At 33.8% G+C, this 24282-nt stretch overlaps 4 protein-coding genes across 12 annotated transcripts; 2 read left to right on the top strand and 2 right to left on the bottom strand.

Moving 5' to 3' along the window:
* Positions 1-5003: 5003 nt before the first annotated feature.
* On the bottom strand, positions 5004-11596 carry LOC128879573 (signal transducing adapter molecule 1). Of its 3 annotated transcripts, none has more exons than XM_054128860.1 (10): positions 10739-11596; positions 9637-9797; positions 9301-9546; positions 8824-8890; positions 8539-8748; positions 8296-8415; positions 8039-8227; positions 7348-7568; positions 6303-6535; positions 5004-5218 (listed from the first exon to the last, which is right to left on the bottom strand). In XM_054128860.1, exons 1-10 carry the CDS (start codon positions 10779-10781, stop codon positions 5104-5106), a joined length of 1605 nt encoding a protein of 534 aa, XP_053984835.1. In that variant the 5' UTR covers positions 10782-11596; the 3' UTR covers positions 5004-5103. The 3 variants fall into 3 exon arrangements, with proteins under 3 accessions (XP_053984835.1, XP_053984837.1, XP_053984836.1); XM_054128862.1 differs by having other exon boundaries at positions 8039-8185; XM_054128861.1 differs by lacking the exon at positions 5004-5218 and adding an exon at positions 5321-5831.
* Positions 11597-13415: 1819 nt separating this feature from the next.
* Positions 13416-15505, top strand: LOC128879574 (methylglutaconyl-CoA hydratase, mitochondrial). Its single transcript, XM_054128864.1, has 3 exons — positions 13416-13563; positions 13986-14790; positions 14907-15505. Exons 2-3 carry the CDS (start codon positions 14042-14044, stop codon positions 15064-15066), a joined length of 909 nt encoding a protein of 302 aa, XP_053984839.1. The 5' UTR covers positions 13416-13563; positions 13986-14041; the 3' UTR covers positions 15067-15505.
* An 80-nt stretch (positions 15506-15585) lies between these two features.
* On the bottom strand, positions 15586-23710 carry LOC128879678 (uncharacterized). 5 transcript variants are annotated; one of them, XM_054129049.1, is made up of 6 exons: positions 23292-23710; positions 23047-23205; positions 17119-17203; positions 16857-17051; positions 16516-16783; positions 15586-16396 (listed from the first exon to the last, which is right to left on the bottom strand). In XM_054129049.1, the coding sequence occupies exons 3-6, from the start codon at positions 17176-17178 to the stop codon at positions 16131-16133; spliced, it is 789 nt and encodes a 262-aa protein (XP_053985024.1). In that variant the 5' UTR covers positions 17179-17203; positions 23047-23205; positions 23292-23710; the 3' UTR covers positions 15586-16130. The 5 variants fall into 5 exon arrangements, with proteins under 5 accessions (XP_053985024.1, XP_053985026.1, XP_053985028.1 ...); XM_054129051.1 differs by lacking the exons at positions 23047-23205; positions 23292-23710 and adding an exon at positions 18675-19740; XM_054129053.1 differs by lacking the exons at positions 23047-23205; positions 23292-23710 and adding an exon at positions 18442-18584.
* Positions 18311-22590, top strand: LOC128879677 (N-sulphoglucosamine sulphohydrolase). Of its 3 annotated transcripts, XM_054129047.1 has the most exons (10): positions 18745-18881; positions 19902-20031; positions 20191-20327; positions 20397-20547; positions 20811-21049; positions 21394-21513; positions 21590-21796; positions 21876-22045; positions 22157-22303; positions 22368-22590. In XM_054129047.1, the coding sequence occupies exons 1-10, from the start codon at positions 18767-18769 to the stop codon at positions 22503-22505; spliced, it is 1554 nt and encodes a 517-aa protein (XP_053985022.1). In that variant the 5' UTR covers positions 18745-18766; the 3' UTR covers positions 22506-22590. The 3 variants fall into 3 exon arrangements, with proteins under 3 accessions (XP_053985023.1, XP_053985022.1, XP_053985021.1); XM_054129048.1 differs by lacking the exon at positions 18745-18881 and adding an exon at positions 18311-18417 and having other exon boundaries at positions 21876-22303; XM_054129046.1 differs by having other exon boundaries at positions 21876-22303.
* Positions 23711-24282: the final 572 nt, after the last annotated feature.

Genomic DNA, 24282 nt, shown 5'->3' with positions numbered 1-24282 from the left:
TAACGAAGCCCCATCCGACATTTTTGCAAAGGAAATTGTTGTTCAGAATCGTCTCAGCTACCCCCCATTTCCGGCTCCTCCCCGAGTTTTGGAACACCCTGTGTACATATATATATATCGTAGCTGTGCTCAGTTGCGCCAGGAGTGGTAGAAATATTCATAACTTCAAGGTCGGAATTTTGATAACACTTCTACACTACACAATTAGGACTCCTTATACAGTCTTCATGGCTGCTACCTTTACGTTTAAACTTGTAACGTCCAACAATAAAAATAGTAATATCACTTGGGAAAGTGGAATACATAAGAGTTGATTGTGCCGTGTACTTTAATTTAAACTAATAATTTATGTTTCATTAAAAAACAAGATCCTGAAGCTCCAAGTAAACTTTTACAATTATACTTGCAAATAAAAGTAAATTAAGAATTATAATGGCAAAAATAATGTTTAGAGGTGTACTAAATAATATAAGTACAGAATGTTTATACTTGAATTAACGGTAAACGTATGAAAAAAACAATGATGATCACTTGAGATAAGTAGATACTGTGGATGAGTTAAATATTATCGACAAAGGTCTCTCGCAAGTGAGGCAACAGCTCAGCTGCGGTTGAAGCTTTGTAATCAAAGTCCCTCTCGCTCTGCCTCTTCTCAAACTGTCTGTGCCTATAATTCCACCCCTCCAAAGGCGACTGGATCGATAGAGCGTCGCCCGCGGTGACTAACCCGACGACGGCACCCTTACCCATCAGGTAATTTACAGAAGTGTTCGCACAATCCGAGCAAAGCCACTAAATAGGGAGAGCCCTTCGCCCTTGCATTATACAATGAGAAGTTAACGAAAAAGAAAGGAAAGACGAAGAATCTATTAAAGAATGGGCTAAACGAATAATGAATTTGAACGAGGCTATTGCGGAATGCAATAGATGAAAAATGAAGGTATTTTTCACTTCCCGATTTATAGGAAAGTTATTGTTTTGTTTTAGGTTTAATAGCAAACCGAGGAGGTTTATCTAGCATCGCCTAGCGTACCTTTCTTCAGGCGATAGAGCATTTTAACTTGGACGCGGTAGCAACTCGAAAACATAGGGTTTTAGCAAAAAATGTTTCAGACAAAAGTTTCATGATTCCGAGGGGAGCAGGTAATGGAGTTATCAATTCGATTATAGATGGCATTACTTAAGATATTTCTTCATAGCGGCCATTTTTTTTAAATGGAAGTCGATTTTTTGTCATATGAAAATTGTAGCTGATATTGAGACGAAAATAACCAATTTAGTTTTTTGTTTTCATTCGTGTCATTTTTGGACGAGTTAAAACGCTTATAGTTTGTTGCTTTCCGAACTCAATTTATTTATTGAATAATAAACGACGAATAAAAGCACTGTTCTGCGATTTACTTGCGATGCTTATTTGACTGCTCGGTTATTCTTTGTTAGACAAGCTTTTATTCTTATCTTAGAGACTTGATATCAGTCAATTATAAGTGTGCAAATCAACAATTACATGTAGAGAATTTAGGTTTCGAATATTTTTCATGACAGTGGCACCATCTAGCGACAGAGGATAGAAACTATTTCACGACAAACTTGAACGGTTTCCCGAGACATGGCGTACATTTTTCGTTACGTTAGGTGGTTTGTTCAAAAATAAAATATTGACAACTTGAAATTGACATCTTAATACATATCTGTATAAAATAAGGGTTCAATTTACTGTTTACTTTGCTAGAAATGATCACTTGAATTTCGTGGCTTTCCTGTTAGTAGGCCCGGTTGTTATATCGTTGGCGCAAAGGTGCCTCTGGTATGCAGCAGCAGACACTAGCCTGTATGTCGGTACGGTTGTAATTTCCTAGGCGCTGAGGTGCCCCTTTCATATGGCAACCCATGCTAGCCGGTTTGTCAGTTTGGTTGCCATCTCGTAGACGCAGAGAGGCCCCCTGTTTGTCGGTACGGTTGTCATCTCGTAGGCACAGGGTGCTCCTTTTATGCGGCAATCACTAGTAGCTTGTGTAATCTATTGTAATGTAAATGTTGGCTGCACTTAAAATTTTTGAGTTTCTTTTGCATAATCCTGTAAATTTTGCTGAGAAAAATTCGAAAATGCTAGTTTTAAGGCGAGGAATCCACTAGTTCAGAAGTTTGACTGACACTTTCGACGCCATATTGTCTTGTAGCCATACCCTCTGTCGGTAAAACAGATTCTCGGTGATGGCGGACTACATTATGTATTACTTTTATATTGTTATAACTATTTTTTAAAACTGTCATATTTCGAATTAACAGAATTGGTTGGGGCCTATTTTCTCGACGGGGACGAATTCCTGACAAATACCAGTCACTCGCCGAAATCTACAGGCTTATGTAAAAAAAACTTAAAAATGTTGGGTTCGCCAAAATAAAGTTTAACCTAAATGTTGAATGAATGTTTATATTTAAACCACTAGGTATGTTTGTGTGTTTTATAGTTGTCAGTTATGTTTATCAATTTGTGTTAGTAATTTATTGATTAGTCATTCAATTTGTATTTCGATTTGATTTTTTCTGATATATAGCGTGTTGTCTTGGAATTTTGACAGTTTTCGACGTATCTCTAAATAAATATCCTTACACTTGTGTGTCGATACGGTTGTCACCTCGCAGGCACAGGGGTGCCCCTTTCATGCGGCAACCTAAGCTACCCGGTGTGTCGGTTTGGTTACCATCTCGTAGGCGCAGGCATGGTCCTATTATGCGTCAACCCATGCTGGCAGATTTGTCGAGTCGGTTGTCACCTCGTAGGAGCTGGTGTACTTCTTTTATGCGGCAACCACTTGTAGCTTATTCTTCAATTCGATTATTGTCTCGAAGTTGCCGTGAACTCGATCATACAACGACTATGTGGATAAAATAATTCGTGAAAAATTAATTGCAAATGTAATTGTATCAATCACTACTTTTTTTTTTATTAAAAATCATAATCAAATAATAATTTCAGAATTTTATTATAGAAAATATATCGTTATTAATACTTTCTGTATTTGAGTTTTGTTTTGACTAGTACAGTTGAAAAAGAACCACTTTAACGTTCAACTTGTTTATAATTGTCAGTAATCTGTTGAAAAGCGCACGTATAAATTTTTATCTCTTCTTGAGAGATGATAAAGTTATTATACATAACATCTGCATCAGGGCCGGCGTTAGGGTCGGGCAACCGCCCGGGGCGTCAGATTTTTGGGGGCGTCCCAGTCCAATGTAGATTAGTAAAGCTGCTATATATTGTAGTTTAACAATCTTTACAATCTAGCTACAGATTCATCGTTTGATATTATTATCTTGTCTGTTTTTCTTAAAAATTTTAAGCCTCTGAAGGGGCGCAACGATAATCTTGCCCGGGGCGCCAATATTGCTAAAACCGGCCCTGATCTGCATCTTTATTGAGAAAGATGACTGTTAGATAAGTTATATGTAGATGACTATTCATTTCAATGAAAACGATTTAAACAACCAAAAGGAACTGTAAATATTTTCTTGCCTAATAATATTTTCTTTGTATCAGTTCAAATTTTAAAAAATTGAAACATTTCGTAGTTCAATAATGCACTTATTATTTTACAATGTCGCAAATGTTGGTAACGTTATGCAAGAGTTTAAAACTATTAGAATGCCTTTCTTATAACCGTTTTGCAAGAACATTGCAAGTGGGAATTACCGATCGCCATAACAAGAAAAATGAACATTCCAATTAGTTATTTAATTGGGTTACAAAAACTTACTTATTGAATATGGCAATCAGTACATAGATTTTGCTTCCAGAATTATGCGCATTTGCGGTACTACTATACATCATTACATATGACATTCATATAAACAAATATATAATTTCAATTAACCCTAGCTTTATAATTTCTCTATTTCAATATCTTGTTCTTTAAACATTACTAGCGAATAGTTTACACAAGACATTTGCTTATCATACATTTAATTTAAGTGCTGTAATTCCTGAGTCACGAATGAAATGAATCATCAGAATCGCTAAACCCTTACATTTGTAATTCAGTAACTCCTGAATCATATAACAATTATTTATTGAATCAATACTTATTAACATTCGTTATTTTATTTCTTATTAGTAGTATTAATAAATAACATTGTATTCCGCTTTCTGAATATAAACTTAGGACGTAAACCAAAAATAAAGACAATTGGCGAAGAAAGTCTTCAGATTTCACTTATCCTAATAGAATTCAAATCGCCTTTCTTCGAATTTCAATTGAAACTAATCTTAAGAGAATACAGTCATTATCTTCTTTCATTTTCCTTCTTTTAACTCGAAGACCGACAATATTATGCGCTAACATTTTATAGAAAGTCCTCCTAGTTAAACAATTAATTGGAAATAGATGTTATACATAGTGGACAAGTCTCGTTATAATTATTTTTTAGATTTAAATCAATATTTCACTTGTGCAGCTTTCCAAGCCACACTGTTACGCAAGCTTTACTTTAAAAAAGGATTCATGTGCAGCAGAATGCATATCAAGGCTTTACAATTATTTATCGAGAATGAATGACAGTAAAAAACTATAAAATACGATCAAACTCTTGATACAGTTTCCACCGTCTGCCATACTGTTTCATTCACTACTCTATTTATGTGTATCGCAACGGATAGCATAACTCATAATGTATGATTGTACACGATACATTATTAGACAAAGTTCAAGAACTTAAGATTACGTATTGGTGTACATAGGACAACAATCATATTCCATGGTTGATGCCAATTACAAGTATTATGAGTCATAACGGTGTTCACAAAGTAGAGTAGTAGAGTATCAGATACCGATCAGGACAAAATTGACTTCTTTAAAGAATAAAACGAATAGATAAGCTTTTAAATAGAACTGTCAATGAATTAAATAGAATCGTCATCCTCCCATCAATTTTAGATACCTTTGTCTGCGTAGTAAGCTTAGACGATAACCTTCGAATGCAAAACTCCCATCAAAAGCCGAGTATCTTTGGCTACTTCGGGTATGTTTATTTAAATAATTATAATATAGTAATATTGTACAGCTTGAATTAGAGTACAGGGTGAATTTGAAATGCAACTTCCTTTCACATCATGCGTTGCCCATTCGACGGAGCATACTGAGATGACTGATTTGCTGAAGATCCTGTTGGCCCTGGAGGACCATAGGGTCCTGTCATAGAACCAGTTTGAGGTGGATATCTGTTGCACAACATTATCAAATATGTTTATTTGTCAACTGCGTTTCATTAAGTATCACACTAAACTTTCAAATTATTTTATCATAATATTATGTTATCGTTAGATTTATTCAATAACGATGCCTATGCCAAGAATATGTTAATGAATCTAAGAATACTGTAACAAAGTAGTGGTCAAATGCTCAGTAATGCTATATCGCTGTATCAAATACAGGGTACATGTATTCTATATTTAAAAATGTTTTATAAAGGTATAAGATATGGTGACAAATTTTAATCGCAGTAGGACTCCATTTATTAGAACTTGCAACGAAACTGGATGGTTCAGTTAATGGATGCATTTGAATAACAGTGGTAAAAGAGAAGTATAATATGTACTTTGGGTAATTAGAAGAAAAAGAAGTATAATATATCCCTTGTGGGGACCTTGTCGTAATAACAAAAAGGTGTATGTAACCTTGCATAAATAAAAAAAGGGGCATTTGACGAACCTTGTCTTAACAAAATGGGGGTGTATATGTTTTCGGCCGCATGTTTAACCGTGAGTGAACAGTGGACATATTTCATATCTCGCAGGGTTGAGCTGGTTTAGGGGTCCGCTTTGCTGGGCGTGCCTTGGTCACCGCAAAAAAAAAGGTCTGGGTTAGTGGATTTAAAAAATGAAGAATAAAACGAAATTTCAGCAAAATCAATAGTGTGTGATGGCTAGATCTACGAGGAAATTATCTTATATTTATATTTGTAGTTAGTAGGTTAGTAGGCCTGGGTTAGATCTTGGTTCAAATACAGCGTAAAGTTTTGTTCGGGCAAATGGAGACCTACTGTGGTATCAGATCAGATCATAGGGTGCTTTAGTCTAATCCCCAAGTGTAATCCTCCTATAGAGCAATGAAAGAGTACAATATTTCTCTGTATAGTTAGCTACAGTTTTAAAAGAAAATTTTGCTTTTTCGCCCAGCGTAAACTGTAAATATTGAAATAGTGGACACAATGCCACCACTACAGTTGTCACCATTATATATATTTAAATTGTTATGTATCTACATTTTCAATAGGAATTTTAAGACACTTATGTTAACACATACCCTTGCTGAGAATAAGGGAGGCTATTATGTTCAAGCACTGGTGGACCCTGAGAGTGACCAGGAGGATGCTGATGTGGTCCTGATTGCATGTGAAAATGTTGGGGTAATGTCATGTTTGGCATGCTAGCAGGCCCTATGTATTCGTTCGTTGGATTGTTGGTACCATATGGTACAGATGAACCAGCCCCGATAGAAAAAGAAGGTTGATGAGGTGGAGGCACCCCGTTAAATATCTATCAAGAAAACGTGTCGTTTTAAGTATCGTAACTAGAAAACATTCCCTGCAAGCAACATTAAACATGTACACACAGCAGAGAAACCTGATCCACACTACCACAGATGCCGTAAAAGACGAAAATAAAACTGATAACATTGTTTGTGTGAAGTTGGCAGCTCACTTTGTGGAAGTTCATACACAATTAAGACTTATGACTTCGTTTTCAATCATTCTATGGGTCCCGTTCAATTAAACTAATAGTTCTATCAATTAGTAACATTGGATCATTTATTAAACACTTTTAAGTGCATGAAACCAAAAGAATAACTATAAAACCACAAGAATTCTTGGATAATCACCTAAAATTATTTAATAAATTACTCAATAGTTCGTACTGATAGAACTATTAGTTTCATTAATCAGGAACTATAGAACTATCGAAAATGAAGTCAGAACTCTTAATTATTTATGAGCAGACTGCGAATCTTTATTATAAATAAAATCTTTGCAAACGTGTCTACAAAAATTGGACCTACATAAAAATGTATTTTACTCTGAAAATGTTATGGTATAACCTTTATTTTCAATATTTTTGTATATTATTGCATACTGTGTGCATTTTCTAGTTTCTTCCACATTCCAATTTCCTATAAATTCATAAAAATCCACAGTTTATTTATGAGCTTCCACAAAGTGAGCTGCAAGTTTCACACAGCTAATAACATTGCCCAGCGCTATCAACAACCTCGATAGGCTGTAAGTATTTAATTTCTCCTGTTCTGTGGTAATGCGGACAAAGTTTTTAACGCTGAGTATGTTGACGCTTACATGTGGTGGTCCTGGAGTTTGAAATTGATATGGATTTATATGCGGTGGCATCTTGGGTAGGGTGTAGCTAGACGTTGTGGGAGGTGGAGGTTCTCGCATCAACGTATGGTATAAATTAAGAGCATCCACCAAATCAGAACTTAACTGAGTCAGCTGCGCGTGCCTCCTGTCCACTTTCTCTAAAGCTGCATCTATCAGCGGTCCCATCGCGGTCACTTGTTCTGTACCATTAATTTCAAATATAAATACGATAAATTAGATGTATAGTTGAACGATTCTCTGAAAAATCGGACAAAGATACGACCTCGAAATCTTCAATGTCGATCTTTCATTATATTCTGGTAAAATAGGATAAAACAAAGAAAAAAAATCTTTATTGAACCCTCTAGCTTCGTAATTGGCTGAGTTGAAATCTATTCAACTTATTTATTAATGTGGAAAATTAATCAAGAAACAAAATTAAAACTACGTTTTTCGTTGGGAATTTTCTGAATTTTTAAAAAATGGTAACATTCTTTACTTTCTGTTGAAAAAACTAGAGTATCCAACGAGGGCTCTTTTTCTTTCTTTTATCATATTTTACTAAAATGTGATAAAAAATCGACATAAAAAATGTTGAGGACGGATCTTTGTCCGATATTTGAAAGAATATACAGTACAGTTATATTACAGTATTAATATAAAGCATTACCTTCTAAGTCGATCATTTCTTGTGGATCAGATGTATCACACTGAGGATCGGCTTCGTGCAGCAAGTGTAGAAGTTTATCCATTTTTCTTTCATCTATTTCAACTTCGATCACTTCTGGCTCCCTCTTTACCGTTTTCACTTCTACTTCTTCAGCAAATTGAACCATTTTTTTATTACTGTGTTCTAACTCTGTGTATAAATTTATGTGTAACGTTTCGTCATTGATTATGCGTAATTTAAGATATATGGAATCTTACTTGTGAACTGTTCAGGCTCTACAGATAAATCTGCAGTAACAAAATTCGAAGGAAAAAGTCCTTCGCCTCTGTGATTGGTGCCTTTCCACCAATTTGGATCGGAGTCATCCAAGATGTTAACTGAAATTTAATCATTTTATTCTAGCATATATATATATACACATATATATTGCATTAATTTTGGTTGTAACTAAAATATAATTCCTTCGAAAGAAATTTTACAAAACTTCATTTGATTCTTACTTATTTCTCCAGCTAAAAATGTTAATTCGTTATCTTCTGCTGCCTCAAAGTCATAGAGAGCACGAACCTTCCTGCCTTCAGAACTGCTGGAAGTACCAAGAGCAGAACTTACGTTTGGGTATAAACTGGTACTCTTCTTTGATGCTGGTGAACTATGCGAAGAGAGCACTTGACTCTGTGCTTTAGTTTCCTTAAGTGAAAGTTCTATGGCTGGAACGGAACACAATTAATTTGATACTTATCGATAAACAAAATTAACAAGTATTTTTAAATATTTTGAAATACCTTTTGCAAGATCTTCCTCTTCCTGTGAATTTGTTACCACATTTGGATTTTTACGCAGTAAGCTTTTCTGTGGATTTCATACAAATTCAATCATTTTAATATTTATTTATTTATCTTCCTGTATATAATTTTTAAGGTTTCACGAGACATAATCGACACTGGGATAGCACAGCGTACTCGCAATCCTTACAATGAGAAATCAAACAGTGCCAGAACAACGAGATAAAATTTATACTTTGTAGCAAGCATTTTAATAATATTCCAAAAAATAAATAATTTATAAAATATAATCTAATGTCGTATACAAATATTTACATTCAGTTCCATAAAATAATTATTTGCTCAATGGAAGAAAACAAACGAAAGACAATAGAACATTAATAGAAGATAATGTTATCTTGTTACTGACTATTTAAACTCAAGATTAAACATAGCAATACATGTCTTATAAATGAATTTAAAAATAAAGGAGCTTACCATATCTGAGAGAGTAGTGAACTTGTGACCTTCGTTTCTCAATTTGTTGTACAAACTTGGAATTAAATTTAGTTGAGGATCGCTTTTGAAATCACCTTCGGCCCATTTTTTCAAAAGACCCTTTGTTCTTTCTGCTATCTGCGGCTGGGAATGATTAACTAACTTTCTCAAATCGTTCTCAAAATTTCTCGATGCAATTTCCAGGTGAAACGTTTTACCACAATTGCTTACACACGCATCCAACAACTATATGTAAATCAATTATTAACATTAGGTATCAAAGCATATTTCGAAGACTGTTATTTCAAAGTAGGTTATTTTACAAAATATACTAACTGTTAACGCTTGTATAACAATGTGTGGATCGGGAGAATACAGTCTTTTGACAATCGATCGTAAACAATCCTTTGCACTTTGAGTAGAGGTTCCTACTTTGTCACAGATATCCATTATCTTCCCCCATTCTTCTGACATATTCTTCTCGCTAGTTGCTTTCTCTATTGCGACAAGCCATAATGGTGAAAATATAATACATAATGTAGTATAAATTAATAATTACGAAATAATATTTCAGTTTTTAATAACGGCTTCGCTATATAATTTATATGGTTCTTGGTACTGTATACTAATTGTTATGATCTATTGTTTTTCAAATCATTCACTGAAATCAGAGATTTTTATTTCAATATCCCTTATCTTGCTATTACTACAAATTAAAGAACAGTACATGCATAAATTATTGCTACATGCAAATTTTTTCATAGAGAAAAAAGACAGTGAGGAGAATAAAGTAATTTGTAAAATCTGGAATGTTAATGCTTTATGTTGCACTATAGGTGTACAAAATAAAAGCATTCATACTGATTGTATGCAAACTAAAATCGAAGATACTTTTGGCAACCACTAAGCAAGAATTAATGTTCGAAATGCTGACATAGACTTCTCTGCTTGCACAAAGGAAAAACAAATGTTTATACATTGCTTTGCTAGAAAGAACTGTTCACAACTTGTTTAATAATTTCACATAACACTAATCAGTGAAACACGGCTGAATACTTGTGTAACCATCGAAAGATGACGATAATGTAAAAATTTTAAAGAACATAGTCCTGGAATGGTTCTAGAGAAAAATTAAGGGAATTATTAAAGATTTACTGTTATCAACAGCCATATCACAGGTTATGTGTTACAGGAATTTGAATCGAGCCATGTTATTGTACGTGGTCAGCAAAGTGTTAATTGGAGGTCAAGTGTCAACAACCGCTTGGTGAGTCCGTTAAACGTAGAATCCACGATTTAAGGAAGGAAAGGACGAGCAGAATCGCAGAGGTTAACGAACTAGCTGTCACCAGAGGAAACATTGACTTATCGAGCGAACAACCGATCTGGAAGAGTAATTATAAGCGAATTAAGGCTAGGAACTAGGTTTATCGCTCACCGACGTCAGCGTCGAAAGGCGAGGAGTTCTGGAAAAGACTCATCTCGATTCCTGGATTCGACGAAAGAGACACAGTTACGTCCTGTCACGGAATCGCGTTGCGTTTCCTCTTGCGCATCCAGCTGATATTTACTTACAAACACAAGACCGAATGACTAATAACATTCTAATCTACCATCGAAGGACATCTTTCTTTCGACCTGCCAAAAAAGCTCGATACTATCGAACCGTATCTCGAGCCAACGTCAAACGCGAACATTTAACGTCACCAATTTTCTTATCAAATGGTACATCGATGGTAGTGGTGCGGCAACTCGAAAGAAATTCTATATACTCGATGTTTTTAATGCGAGAAATGATCGAAAATGTTGAATATTTGGATAATTTGACTTTTAAGGGAACATATTGAAATGAACGTCGATAATCGATAGATCGAATGACGTTGTTGAGGTTATACTATCGTCATCTTACGAGAGAAGTTTGAACTACTTTATCTAGATTATATTTATCTACCAATGTTAATACAGATCCGTGATGGCAGATTTGGGTCACGCTTGCGCATGCGCGCCGAGAAAAGCTGAGCGCGCAGTGCTGTAGCTATAGGAAACAATATATGATCCCATAGCAACGGTTGGCGCCAAAATCATGAAAATCATTTTTTTAGTTATAAAAAATTTGTTTTGTCTGTAAAATTATTTTAACACCTATCTCTATGTTATAATTTATCCACACAATATTATTGTAGAAGTATTTCCAATTTTCATTTATAATTCTATTTTTCTTTAGGGCGACTAAGGGCACCAGTTTTATGGTCGTATTAGATACTTTACTGACGCAAAAATCAGTGCGCATGCACGACTGGGAGCCAAATCTGGCATTACGGATACAGATCGGAATCTGGGCCACTCAACTTAAATCTAATTAACGATTAACGATCGCGAGTACTAAATGTAATTGTAGGATGGGAATTATATGCAACTGCGAAACGTAATTCTAGCTAACCATTACAGAATACATTCTGCACAGTTACAGTTATAAATAATATTTGCAATTAAAAATTCGAGTTGGTAATTAAACAAGGGATTGATAAGTTACCATACAATATATCAACATTCCTGTAAACATATAAAATGCACGATTTCAGAAAATTTTATATATTTTTTGGTCGTAGTAGATACGTCATTGACGCTAGGAACAGTGCGCATGCGCAGGTCGGAGTCACCTCCTTTCGCCGCAATTAAAAATTCAATTACAACATTTGCAATTAAAAATTCAAGTCGGGGCTTAAACAAGAGATTGATAAGTTAACATAATTTTAGAACTTTTTCGTACATTGCTGTAAACATATAAAATGCATGATTTCGGAAAATTTTATATATTTTTTGGTCGTTATAGATACGTCACTGGCGCTAGAAACAGTGCGCATGCGCAGGTCGGAGTCACCTCCTTGCGCCACGGCTGTGAATTGGCGCCAAGATTTAAACGAATTTGAACAGTTTCGCATTGAAAAAGTTTTGAGAATTAAGGATAAGTAAACGGAGACTGTTCGCAAGACAGCAAAAATTCTACAGAAGGGTGAGAAACAAAAGTATCTATTGGATATATTTTTAGATATTCTAAACTGATTACAAATTAATTCAATTAATGTTTCATGACTTGTGTTGTAGGCATTCGCAATCATAGGCTAAGGTCTATTGTTTGAAAGGCGTAGTTTTGAGAATATGGACAATTATGAAAATGTAGTACACGTTATACCAAACTGATGTCAACCTGCTATAGTTGAGGAAAGATTAAAATTTTTTTTATTACAAAGGAAGTTATGAAATGGTAAAAACTTATGCTTCTTTAAAAAGGTTTCACTCTCCTTTGTTTAAACACCTCTAGACAAATCCTTAAAGTAAATTTAAAACCATATTGGTTTGGAATGAAAACTGTGACTTCTGGAATGTAGACAAACAGCTACGTCTAATGGTGACCTCCATGGCAGCTGATATCTTCCACATTTTCCTAGGAAATACTTCCAAAAAATTTCAATATTTACTTGAATACGTGTATAAAATGTTCTCAAAGTTTCATTAAATTATATACATTCCCTTCTTGCTAAAAAAATTCATGCAAATCACTAAAAAAACATATTCCTAAACCTATTTCTCCCCTTAATAGGTGTATCTCTCTTTAAATTAATAAAGTTGTCAAGTGTAATAAATGAATACTTCAAGATCAAAACTAACTTCTCTGAATCAATGAATGTAAACTAAAGAACGTATACTACTTTTAAAACCATGTACCTTCAACAAAATTGCAATATTACTTTGAATATATGCATAAAATATTTTCAAAGTTTTGATGCATTATATATATTTCTTCCTTGCCAAAAAAATATACTGATCGCTCAAAAAATGTGGTCCCAAACCTATTTCTCTAAAATATCTACAAAAATATATGATCCGACGCTATTTATAATATTATAGAATAATATACTTGTTAAATAAGTAACTTTTATGATCTTCATTCACTTCAATTTATCATAAAATCACGTGTTATGGTATGTTGACGAGCTTTTGACGTTTCCATCAGGTGATGTAGTCCAACATGGCCGCCAGCAATAATACATTTTTTATTTTTTTGTCCTCCACAACACAGCACCGTCGTCGTCTATCGTTGTCGCGGCGGTACTGAAGGTGGGGTGGAGGTTACATTGTTATGTTTAAACTTTCCACGATCCTCCCTTCCACAAAATAATGTTGTCATGTTATTGGTGAAACGAGACAGTGCATAAAGTCCAAGGAGGTGATTACGACCTCGTACAGTTTCAAAAAGCCAAGGTACACTTGTGTTTCAATCTACATACATTTCTTCGTAAATATTTGATAATAGTGCGATTAGCTTGATTCTCCGACATTTTCAATTCTCTATTACAATCTTCACCTCTTCGTTTAGTGTCCAAACAAATATTCTTTGTAGAAATGCAAGTCATATAAATAACATTCACACTTGTAAACTATAACCTGAGTATACTGGAGAGTTTTCTAATACATTCCATTAGTGTTTAACTATTTCTGAAGCCTCTCTTGAAAAAATCTTTATCGCCAATTCATATCTATCACAAATATATCCATGTTTATGAACTATAAACATTTTACAACTCAATACCGACTCTATTATAAATATCATAAGAAGAACTAAAAAAGAATTTCATATCTATCTATTCTTATGTACTATTACTATTATTATTACGAACTTTTAGGTTCCACTTTTACCAGACTTTCTAAAGCTGAAGCACCTATACGTTAACTATACATAATGGGTCCTTTAATAACAAACATCAAATTCAACCCTACCTTTCGTTCTCTATGTACATGCGCAACCAGAGCATTTTCTACCAATGTAATGCTAAACCCTAAAGACGACGCTAAAGAAGTTACGCTGAAATATTTGGATGGGAAGGATAATGGTATTGTAGTCTTGGGATTAAACCGGCCAGCCGCTCGCAATGCGCTTGGAAAGAATTTAGTCAACCAACTGAGCGATGCTATTTCTTGCATCAAAGAAGACACAAAGTTGAGAGTGCTGATCGTTCGTAGCTTGGTTCCAAAGATATTCTGCGCCGGTGCAGATCTACGAGAAAGATTGAAGATGGATAATTCGGAGGTTTCCAATTTTGTTTCTTCGTTAAGAGACATTACCAATACCATAGAATCGCTACCGACTCCTGTGATATCAGCTATAGATGGCATAGCTGTTGGCGGAGGATTAGAATTGGCATTAGCTACAGATATTAGAGTCGCCGCAGCGGAAGCTCAAATGGGTCTCGTGGAAACAAAATTGGCTATTATACCAGGGGCTGGTGGTACACAGCGGCTTCCAAGAATAGTTGGGCCTGCCAAAGCAAAGGAACTCATTTATACATCGCGTATACTCGACGGTGAAGATGCCATGGAGATTGGTTTGGTAAATCAAGTCGTTCCACAGAACAAAGAAGGTGATGCTGCTTACCAGGTTGCTCTATCCATCGCCAGAGAAATATTGCCTAATGGACCGCTTGGAGTCAAGTATGTATCAATTATACATCAAATATGAAAATTAGTTAGAAAGAGATACATAACAATTTTTATGCAATTTATGTTCCGACAAATGATATTAATTTTTTATTTTTACTGTATCATAGGGTGGCAAAAGTTGCGATATCAAAAGGTTTGGAGGTATCCATCGTAGATGGACTCGAAATCGAAAGGCAATGTTACAACAAAATTGTGGACACGAAAGACAGAATCGAAGGACTGACAGCATTCGTAACGAAACGTGTACCTGTTTATCAAGGCATATAAAGCCTGCAATAATCGACGTGCAATGCATTTTACAATTTTATTACGCTTAATTAACTAATACCAAGAAAGTGCATTTCTATACTGAAATTAAACATGGAAACGGAATATTCTTTTATTATTGTTTTCTAATATGACTAATTTTACTATAGGTACGTTTAGAAAATATCGAACATATTTGCATTTATAGGAAGTCGTATAGTCATTGTACGAGATGAGTCGATAGTATTTCCCATCTCATCGAACAAAATTATTTTATCGACTCCTACATAACGAACTTGCAATATGAATGGTACTTTGAAATATTTCATTGTCTACTCTTCTTTTGAGAGAAAATTATATGTATCATTTTTACCTTTTGTTAAACTTGAAATTTGTATAAAGTATGGGCGTGAGTGTGAGTATAAGTGAGGAAAAGGGGTAATATGTACATGTATATATATATATACTATTAATATAAATAATATATATATTATATATATATATATATATATATTTTTTTTTGAAAATAATATTACTATATTTATAATAGCGACTTTTATTTCACCTCCTGCTTTTATAAAAGTAATATGCAATCGAATCAGTACGAATAATTTTATATTATTATTTTACAATTAAAAGTAAACGTACTGCTCTCAAACTACTCTGTTTATATACATCTGCTATATTTATAATACCGATTTTTATATCACTATTTGTTCTGCAAAACTAATTTGCAATCGAGTACTTTTATATTTTTTATTTCCTCATTTTTCATACAACATCGATAAAATATTTAAATGCATCTTAAAGATTATTTTTATCAAAACTTTGTTGATTGATATTTTTCTTTTTTGTGCAACTGAACTTTAAAAATAAAATCATCGAATTTTAGTTTTACAAAAATAAAAATATTTAATTTTATTTAAAAAGACTGGGATCGCTTGCAAAGTCTTTGATGGTAAATTGCACAATGTATAACATAAAAACTGGAATGATCAACAGTAAAAAAAAAAGGCTGATAATCATGTAAAACTGAACCTTGAGTATCTTAAGTAAAATATTTCATCCGTTTGATATAGGATGAATTAAGCACATTGCATGGGAATGGCGAATTGTTCTTTCTCTTTGTTTTCTTTAACGAGCGCCATAAGAACATTCAGCTGATTGATCGTATCCTCTGGACAGGTCACACGATGACCAACAGTCAAGTCGCTTTCATAAATCTCATAATCATTTTCACCTTCCATCGTTTTATCTCCAAAGAAATGTATCTCATCATAGCCTTGAATATGTCTGAGGCAGTACGTCTTGTCCCATCCAATAGGAAAGATGTCGAAAGATATTTGACCTCCTATATATACAAGTTAATAAAAACTATCTCTATTGTATCATCATTGGAGCAATAATATTTAATATTACAAGTTTTTCTCAGAACCTATCCATCATTCAACAAGTACAAATTTTACTCACCGATACTATACGTTAAAGCAAGATCTGGAAATTGTTTCTTGAGAGCAACGATGAACTTTCGACGTATTTGGTGCTCGATATCGTATTCGAAGAATTGAAGACGTTCTTCTAGGGTGCAATTACGACCAACGGGTGATACATTGATTATTCCTTTTCTGAATTCTATAAAAGTTCCACGTTTGAACGGTAAATGTAATTCAGATATGTATTTCAAGCAGAAGTTTATCAAATCCTGCAATGCTTCTTCGCCAATATTACTTTGAATCGTCTGCAACAAGAAATGAGCTTAATTTAAACAATTTTATGATTCTTTCGCAAAAGTTTCTGATTTTATCACTCACCTCTGTGGGTAACTCTTTGCCATCTTTGAAAGCAATGAGCCCATTTTCAGCAAAAACATATTTATATTTATCGAATATGCTTTTACCACCCAACTGCTCTTTGATCTTGTCTAAATCTGATCCGCCAACTACAGCTACATCAAATTCGTTCCGAACAGTCTCCAAGAGGAACTTTTCAACGTGTGGCTTGATCGGCTAATAAAAAATTCAAGATATAATTGGAAAAATAAGATTTCCATATTTTGTAACAAAGAAAACATACTTGTCTAGGATTGGTTAGCGTGCCATCCACATCGAATAAACATATTATTTTCTTAGACATAGCAGAATAGTTTAATCCGATGGATCTGCAAACATTATATTTTTAATTAGTTTTTTAATTTAAAAAAAGAAAACTGTATGCAACAAATTCAAATACAGAAAAACATCAATAAAAAGCACTCAAAAATATACGTTCGAAATTAATACCAAAAACTGTATATTAGATTGCTATGTCGTTTTTAAAATTATGTTTTGTTAAAATCGTATTGTATTTCTTTCGGTCTGAAAATTCATTAGTCATTCTCTCTTTAGTCTCTCGTATGCTTTCATCTATAATATTCAATATCGATAACAAAATATAAAAATTTACATGATTCATTATTAAATATCCTATTGCACTAAACTTGTTTTCGATATCCTGTACATTTAAAAGGGTGAAGTACTAAAACATTCCTCCAGAAAATCAACATTTTTTTCCTTACAAAGTAATTTAGGAGCATGCATATCAAATCAACTATGGCAATCCTTGAATTGTAAATATATTTTACAAAACTTGTAAATTTCATGCTACGTACAACGAGTAACTTTAATGTTTGGATACTTATCAATCTTTACTTTGTTGCTTTGGAACCTTGTCTATATTAAAGTAAGAAAATCACGACTCCAGAAGTACTTCTTTAGCAAATTGTAATCAATAGATATCGATGAAACTTGTTTACTTCAAGAACATCATGATTCTATAGATTCTTCTTCAAGAATTTATGATCGATAGATATCGATGAAACTTATTTGCTTCAAGAATATCATAATTCCAAAGATTTTGTTTGAACCATTTGAAATCGATAGCTATTAATGAAACGTATGAATATTTGCTTTAAGTACACCATGATTTAACATATTTCTCTTTAACAATTTGAAATCCACAAACTTTATATTTTTGTCAATTAGATTGATGATTTAATGCAATATGTACTTCAATTATTTTTTATCCCAGTTACAAAGAGACAAAGTAAAAATTGTAAAATGTCAGAATATTAAAGTTACTCACTTTATGCTAAAAATTAATACCAGGAACCGTCGCTATGTTACTTTAACTATTAAAAGTGCTGCGGTTCGAAGGGAGTATGCCGTGTATTTCTAAGTCACGTGCAAACCTATTCACATCATTATATATTAACAACCTCCCCCCTCCACGGTTATTATGACAATTCTCTCAAACAGATTTTGAAAGATTCGACAAATTTCTTTTTATGAACGGAGTGACAATTTCTAGATTGATGAATAGGAGAAGAGACTGACGGTTTGAAATATGTTTGAAATTTACCAAAATTGTAAAATTCATCGCTAATAATTCGACTTTCGCGACACGTCACTTGTGTATCATAACCTATTTGTCCAAGTTGCGCTGTATGGATGTAAAACGAAAAGAAAATACACGAGCATGCACGACTATAGCAAATATATATTTTACTCCAGTAAAGCTATAGTTTCTCCAGCTTTCACCAATCTTAAAATGAATCCAGTATTGTGAATGAAAGTACAGAAAATAAATAGTACCGAACGACAGTATATTGCAGTATATCCACTGATATCCACGACGTGGCCAGATTAACGGGTTCTTCGTTTCGTTACTATCTGTTGAAATCGAGATGATAAAGAGGATTTGGAGGAATAAATTATATTGCTTTATCTACCTTATCTTATTAGAGTTACGCAATTTAAATGCAAACATCGCGACGCCTAAAAATGCGCTCTTACTTTTGGGTAAAATTCGGTCACTATGGACTCGTTATTAAGTTTCATTCGTATTTTATGATTATTAAATGAAGTTTATTTGCTTTAAGAACATTATGATTTCAACTAAGGCTTTCAGGTGTAGGGTATGTTCTTTGGATAAAATACTCAGATATTTCTAACAAATAATGATCTATCTCTTACCAAAAAATAAAACCAAAAGATCAATTGTTGGCAAAACCCTCTCTTCGTTCTCAAATTCATCGATGTCATATATTTGAAGTCTCTGTACAACTCTAATCTTATGCATTGTAAAGATGTTTAATTTTGGGTTTTTCTTACCGATGAAACTACAATAAATAATGCCAGCTGAATTCACCAATTCTATCGATAATATGAACTATTGTATGAGTATATGTACCTTAAAAGACCCAAGCTATGATAAATACTACTATCAATGGATGCTGAGACAACTGTTCTCCAACTGTCAAGTGATTCTCTTGGATTCTATGCTTTGATTTCTTTTGATCCCATTCCATGTGCCTAGATGAATCGAAGGAGAGAATCCAAGAGAAACTGCTCAATACATCCAGAAGCCTCTGTTAATAATGATCATAAAAAATTAGGCCAAAAAAGGCTTGAATATCTTAATTTAAGGATAATTTGAATACGAAATTAGGAAATGCCTCGATAATAGATAATAATTAAAGTTCACAGGTTAATAACAAGATAAGAAAAGCGATTAAGAAAAAACTCATTAAACAATCTGAATCGTAAGTTACACGAAACAGAATTGCAAATTGCTAATTGTATTTTTATAACAAATATAATTCATGCAAAAAATACGACACCTTTTGCGAATCTCTTTTTTTCATATGGTTGTAAATACGAATCTCTTTCTAATAAAGATATAATATCGACGTGTCGATCCATGAAGAAGTTTTTTATCTAAATATGCCTTACACCTGCAAATTTTAGTTGAAACCTAAGAGCCTCCGATGTCTCAATTTGTGAATGATCACAGTAACAATTAATTTAATTTTTCTACAGCCGATGATGGAGGGTTTGAAATGCGATCCTATTTGAATAAAATTTGCCAGACACCTAATTTAGATAATTTGGCAAAAGAAAGTTTGCTATTTAACAATGCGTATTCTTCCGTCAGCAGCTGTTCACCTAGGTACAGCTTCTTGAAAACATTTTAGAAAGTGTAGTACGCTTCGTTCCACTTGCAAAGAAGTGTAATACATAGTATAGTATATGTATAAGTGTAGTACATAGAATGTAGGCATCTTTTTTGCATTTCACAATCATTTTTATAACTTTCTCAAAATTTCAGTCGTTCCTCTTTACTCACCGGTTTACCATGTCATCAAAACGGAATGTATGGTCTTCACCATGGAATTCATCACTTTAATTCATTTGAAAATGTGCAGAGCTTACCAAAAATATTAAAGAAAAATAATATACGGACAGGTATGTTTATATAAATTGTATAATAATAATCGCAAAGCCTAATTTATAATGTTTTTATATGTTTCGCAGGTATTATTGGTAAAAAGCATGTAGGACCAAACAGTGTATATCCCTTTGACTTTTCGCAAACAGAAGAGAATAATTCTATACTTCAAGTTGGTCGCAACATCACTAAAATCAAACTTTTGGTGAGGGAATTCCTCTCCAACAATGACACAAGGTATGGATTTATTGTCCTTTATAACTTTTGCGAAAGAAGTATAAAATTCAGAGATATTGAAATTTTCGCCAGCAACTTTACAATATATATCAGCAAATTTAATAGCATAAGTAGTTCGAATAGAGAAACTATAGGAACTGTACAAACTGTACAAACTATACAATTTATATAACAAACTATACTAACTAGCAATAGCAAACTTACTATCGTAAGTAGTTTGAATAAAGAAAGAAGTAGATAAACGTTAGTTCTGAACTTTTCAGGCCCTTCTTTTTGTACGTTGCATTTCATGACCCACATCGTTGTGGTCATTCTCATCCGGAGTATGGAAACTTTTGTGAAAAATTTGGTAACGGAGATGTTGGCATGGGTAATATCCCTGACTGGTATCCAATATACTATCAGTGGGATCAAGTGAAAGTTCCTTATTTCGTTCAGAATACAGAAGCTTCTAGGCGAGACATTGCTGCTCAATATACAACTATTTCTCGGTTAGATCAAGGTATTCTTACAATCTAACAATCCCAGATCTTTATTAACTCAAAAGTGAAGCAATATTCTTTTATTATAAGAACAAAATGTAGTAATATAACTCTTCGTTCAGTTTCATTTACAAACATTAAGTTCTTGTCGATACACTGACTACATACACAATTTTTAGATTGCATGATGTACCGACTAGGCCTAATTACAATGCTACAGGGTGATCCGCTGTCTATTGTGTCTACTAGCGAGCAGAGCACCCTGTATATATATTAGTTTTCTAGCTTTATATTTGCATGTGTAATAAAATGTGATAAAAATAACGTGTGAGAGAACTAATGACAGAAGATTGAAATTTTAAAGGGGTAGGTTTAGTTCTGAAAGAACTGGAAAGCGCTGGTTTTAAGGATAACACATTAGTGATCTATACGTCTGACAATGGTATACCATTCCCTAATGGGCGAACAAATTTGTACGAGCCAGGTAATATTAAAACCATTTATTACATAAGATTAAAAATTACTATATAAGAATATTTAACTTTTTACCAAACTGTTAGGTCTGGCGGAACCTATGATGATCAAATCACCAATCCATAATCATAGAAAAAATAGCGTAACATATAGCTTAACATCTTTATTGGATGTTGTTCCAACATTATTGGACTGGTTCGATATACCCTATAAGAATCAATATTCATTCAATACGAATGAAGTATTTCCTCTACAGTTAACAGGCAAATCGCTTCTTCCTCTTCTCATCGAAGGTACACTTAGTCGACAAGCTATTTACTTTCACAATTAAAACATGTTTTACTATTAATCTATTCTCGATCTTCGATGCAGAGCCAATAGAAAACAACACTGCTATTTTTGCTAGCCAGTCGCATCATGAAATTACCATGTATTACCCCATGCGTGCTATCAGAACCAAAAGATATAAACTTATACACAATATTAATTACAAAATGCCCTTTCCCATTGATCAAGACTTTTATGTTTCTCCAACATTTCAGGTAATCCAAAAAAAAGTAAAGTTACAATATTGCATGCACTTATTATTTCCACTTACAAAGCGATGTTTATACTACTTATGTAATCATTGTTTAAATTTGTTATATTTAAAGGACCTCTTAAATAGAACCAGAAACAATCAACCACTTATGTGGTATAAAACATTACAAAGTTATTACGAGAGACCCGAATGGGAATTATACGATTTAAAGTATGATCCAGAAGAAAGAAATAATATTGCCTCCAAGTTATTTGTAAAGGTAGATACCACAGGAAATGTATGAATTTCAGAACATGTAATTTACTCAAACCTTTCGTTTTTAGGAAATATTTACTGATTTACAAAAACGATTATTTGAGTGGCAGAAAGTAACAGACGACCCATGGCGTTGCGCACCAAGAGGTGTTCTCAATGATAAGACTAAATATTCTCAATGTATGCCACTTGAAAATCTTCTTTAAATATAATATACCTAATTCAATTTTTGCAATGAAGATTTTATATCAAATGTATTATAAGGACAAATAAAAATCAGTTTCGACAGGACCTGTTAACTACACAAGGTTGGTTATAATCAAACAGTGAAAGGACTACAAATAAATGAGCATTACCAGACATTTTCTACGTTCCTTTTACCAATAGTGCTACACTCTTTTTAAACTAGGATCGATTTCACTTTCTTCCTATGATACATTTTATACAAGGTGATTCTGTTGCTACTGTCTCACAAAATCTGACATGCAAGCATTGCAACTATAATTCTGTTTGTACATACGATGGATAGGAGAATGACAGCTCTGCTTGTAAACTACAGAACCTCACTAAACTCTAACGTTACGTTTGAAGTTGTTTAGCAACAGTATCGCCCTGTATATAATTGGATTTACATACAAAGTTTTGGAGTTCACTAATCGATCAGGACATATTATATAGAATAATTTATTAAACTTATGTGGACATCGATACTCAATTAATCTAATACTTTCTTTTAAGTATACTTGCCGCAGTAGTTTACAATGGAAGAACAGTGTGCGGCATAGAAATATTTTTTATGTCTCTGACCCGATGGTTCAAAAGTATCTCGTTCAATCGATGAACATACGTCGACGACTTATTTGCGGATTTTTCTACTGCTCTTAGTTCTGTCGAGATTTCATTCATCTAATGCACAAGAGAATCGATTAAAATTAATAACCAGGCATTAATAGCGACATGAATTTTATGTCGATATTAGAGTGATGTCTTACATATTTTTTATATCCCAAATATCTGTTGTACTTTTGATTGTTATTGTAAATCTGTTTGACTTGTATCATGAAGACGAGACACAGTAAAAGACCACCGAGCAATACGAGCAAATTTGTGTTTTGGAAACTGCGTAAAACGAGCATCACTCGTCTAGGTTACGATTAGAGGTTAGAAAATTTGATCGTCTGGCAAAATCTCGAGAAAAATGTATTAAAAAAATATTATTTATTCAAATCTATTTATACAAATATTAGGAACTTCATGTCACGTTATTATCGTTAATCACCCGCGTGAACTCTAATCAAACATCGTCGAACGTATATTGTGTACTGTGTATAAAAGAAATTCACGTAGCATTGTTGTACAATTGTTAGGTTGCGTGCGTAAGTAGCGTAAGTTGGTGAGGATAGAAACATAACGACGCCATCGTTGTTACGGGATCTGCTTGTGATTGGCTCCCGTTCGCGCATGCGCGTCAAGAAAAGCTGAGCGCGCAGTCCTGTAGGCAGTGATGAGTAAAACCCTAGGCCTCGAATTAATTTGAAGTTTGTGTCGATGTGTTTGTCTCATTTCCTTCTTTGGAAAATGTTCAAAAAAGGAAACGGGACAACATATAGGCAAACTTGAGATTTATTCGAAGCTTACGGTTTTGCCCATCACTGGCTGTAGCTATACAGGGTGTCCAAAAAATGTTGTAACACCTTGAAAGGGGTGGTTCAGGAGGTGATTTCAAACAACTTTTTCCTTAGCGAAAATGTTGTCCGCGACTTCGTTGAGAAGATATTAACGGAAAACATTGACCAATCAGAGCGCGAGTATGCCGATGGAGCGGCCGCGGTAGCGTATGAGCTCGGCCGCCTAGCGCGTAATAACGTTGCTCGATTCAATTTTTTAATTAGTAACGAAAAACACCGACCAATCACCGCACGCGCTCAGCCGTGAGAGCATATGCTCGAGCCACGATTGGCTGGTTGCGCCAGGTCGCTGCGT

This window comes from Hylaeus volcanicus, chromosome 7 (genome assembly GCF_026283585.1).
Source record: "Hylaeus volcanicus isolate JK05 chromosome 7, UHH_iyHylVolc1.0_haploid, whole genome shotgun sequence".
Lineage (NCBI taxonomy): Eukaryota > Metazoa > Arthropoda > Insecta > Hymenoptera > Colletidae > Hylaeus > Hylaeus volcanicus.
The sequence above is the reverse complement of the archived record's forward strand: the minus strand, read 5'-3'. Positions and strand labels throughout refer to the sequence as shown.

Bases quoted from the DNA above. Each gene is read 5' to 3' on its own strand.
- LOC128879573 (XM_054128860.1), bottom strand. From the start codon at position 10,781: ATGAGTCTTTTCCAGAACTCCTCGCCTTTCGACGCTGACGTCG. The intron at 9,547-9,636 runs GTTAGTATATTT...ATTTACATATAG, and splicing joins TTGTTATACAAGCGTTAACA to TTGTTGGATGCGTGTGTAAG. The intron at 6,536-7,347 runs GTAAGCGTCAAC...TTTTCTTGATAG, and splicing joins AAACTCCAGGACCACCACAT to ATATTTAACGGGGTGCCTCC.
- LOC128879574 (XM_054128864.1), top strand. From the start codon at position 14,042: ATGGGTCCTTTAATAACAAACATCAAATTCAACCCTACCTTTCGTTCT. The intron at 14,791-14,906 runs GTATGTATCAAT...ACTGTATCATAG, and splicing joins AATGGACCGCTTGGAGTCAA to GGTGGCAAAAGTTGCGATAT.
- LOC128879678 (XM_054129049.1), bottom strand. From the start codon at position 17,178: ATGTCTAAGAAAATAATATGTTTATTCGATGTGGATGGCACGCTAACC. The intron at 16,784-16,856 runs GTGAGTGATAAA...TTCTTGTTGCAG, and splicing joins GCAAAGAGTTACCCACAGAG to ACGATTCAAAGTAATATTGG. The intron at 16,397-16,515 runs GTGAGTAAAATT...TTGTATATATAG, and splicing joins TGCTTTAACGTATAGTATCG to GAGGTCAAATATCTTTCGAC.
- LOC128879677 (XM_054129046.1), top strand. From the start codon at position 18,767: ATGATAAAGAGGATTTGGAGGAATAAATTATATTGCTTTATCTACCTT. The intron at 20,328-20,396 runs GTATGTTTATAT...TATGTTTCGCAG, and splicing joins GAAAAATAATATACGGACAG to GTATTATTGGTAAAAAGCAT. The intron at 20,548-20,810 runs GTATGGATTTAT...TGAACTTTTCAG, and splicing joins CTCTCCAACAATGACACAAG to GCCCTTCTTTTTGTACGTTG.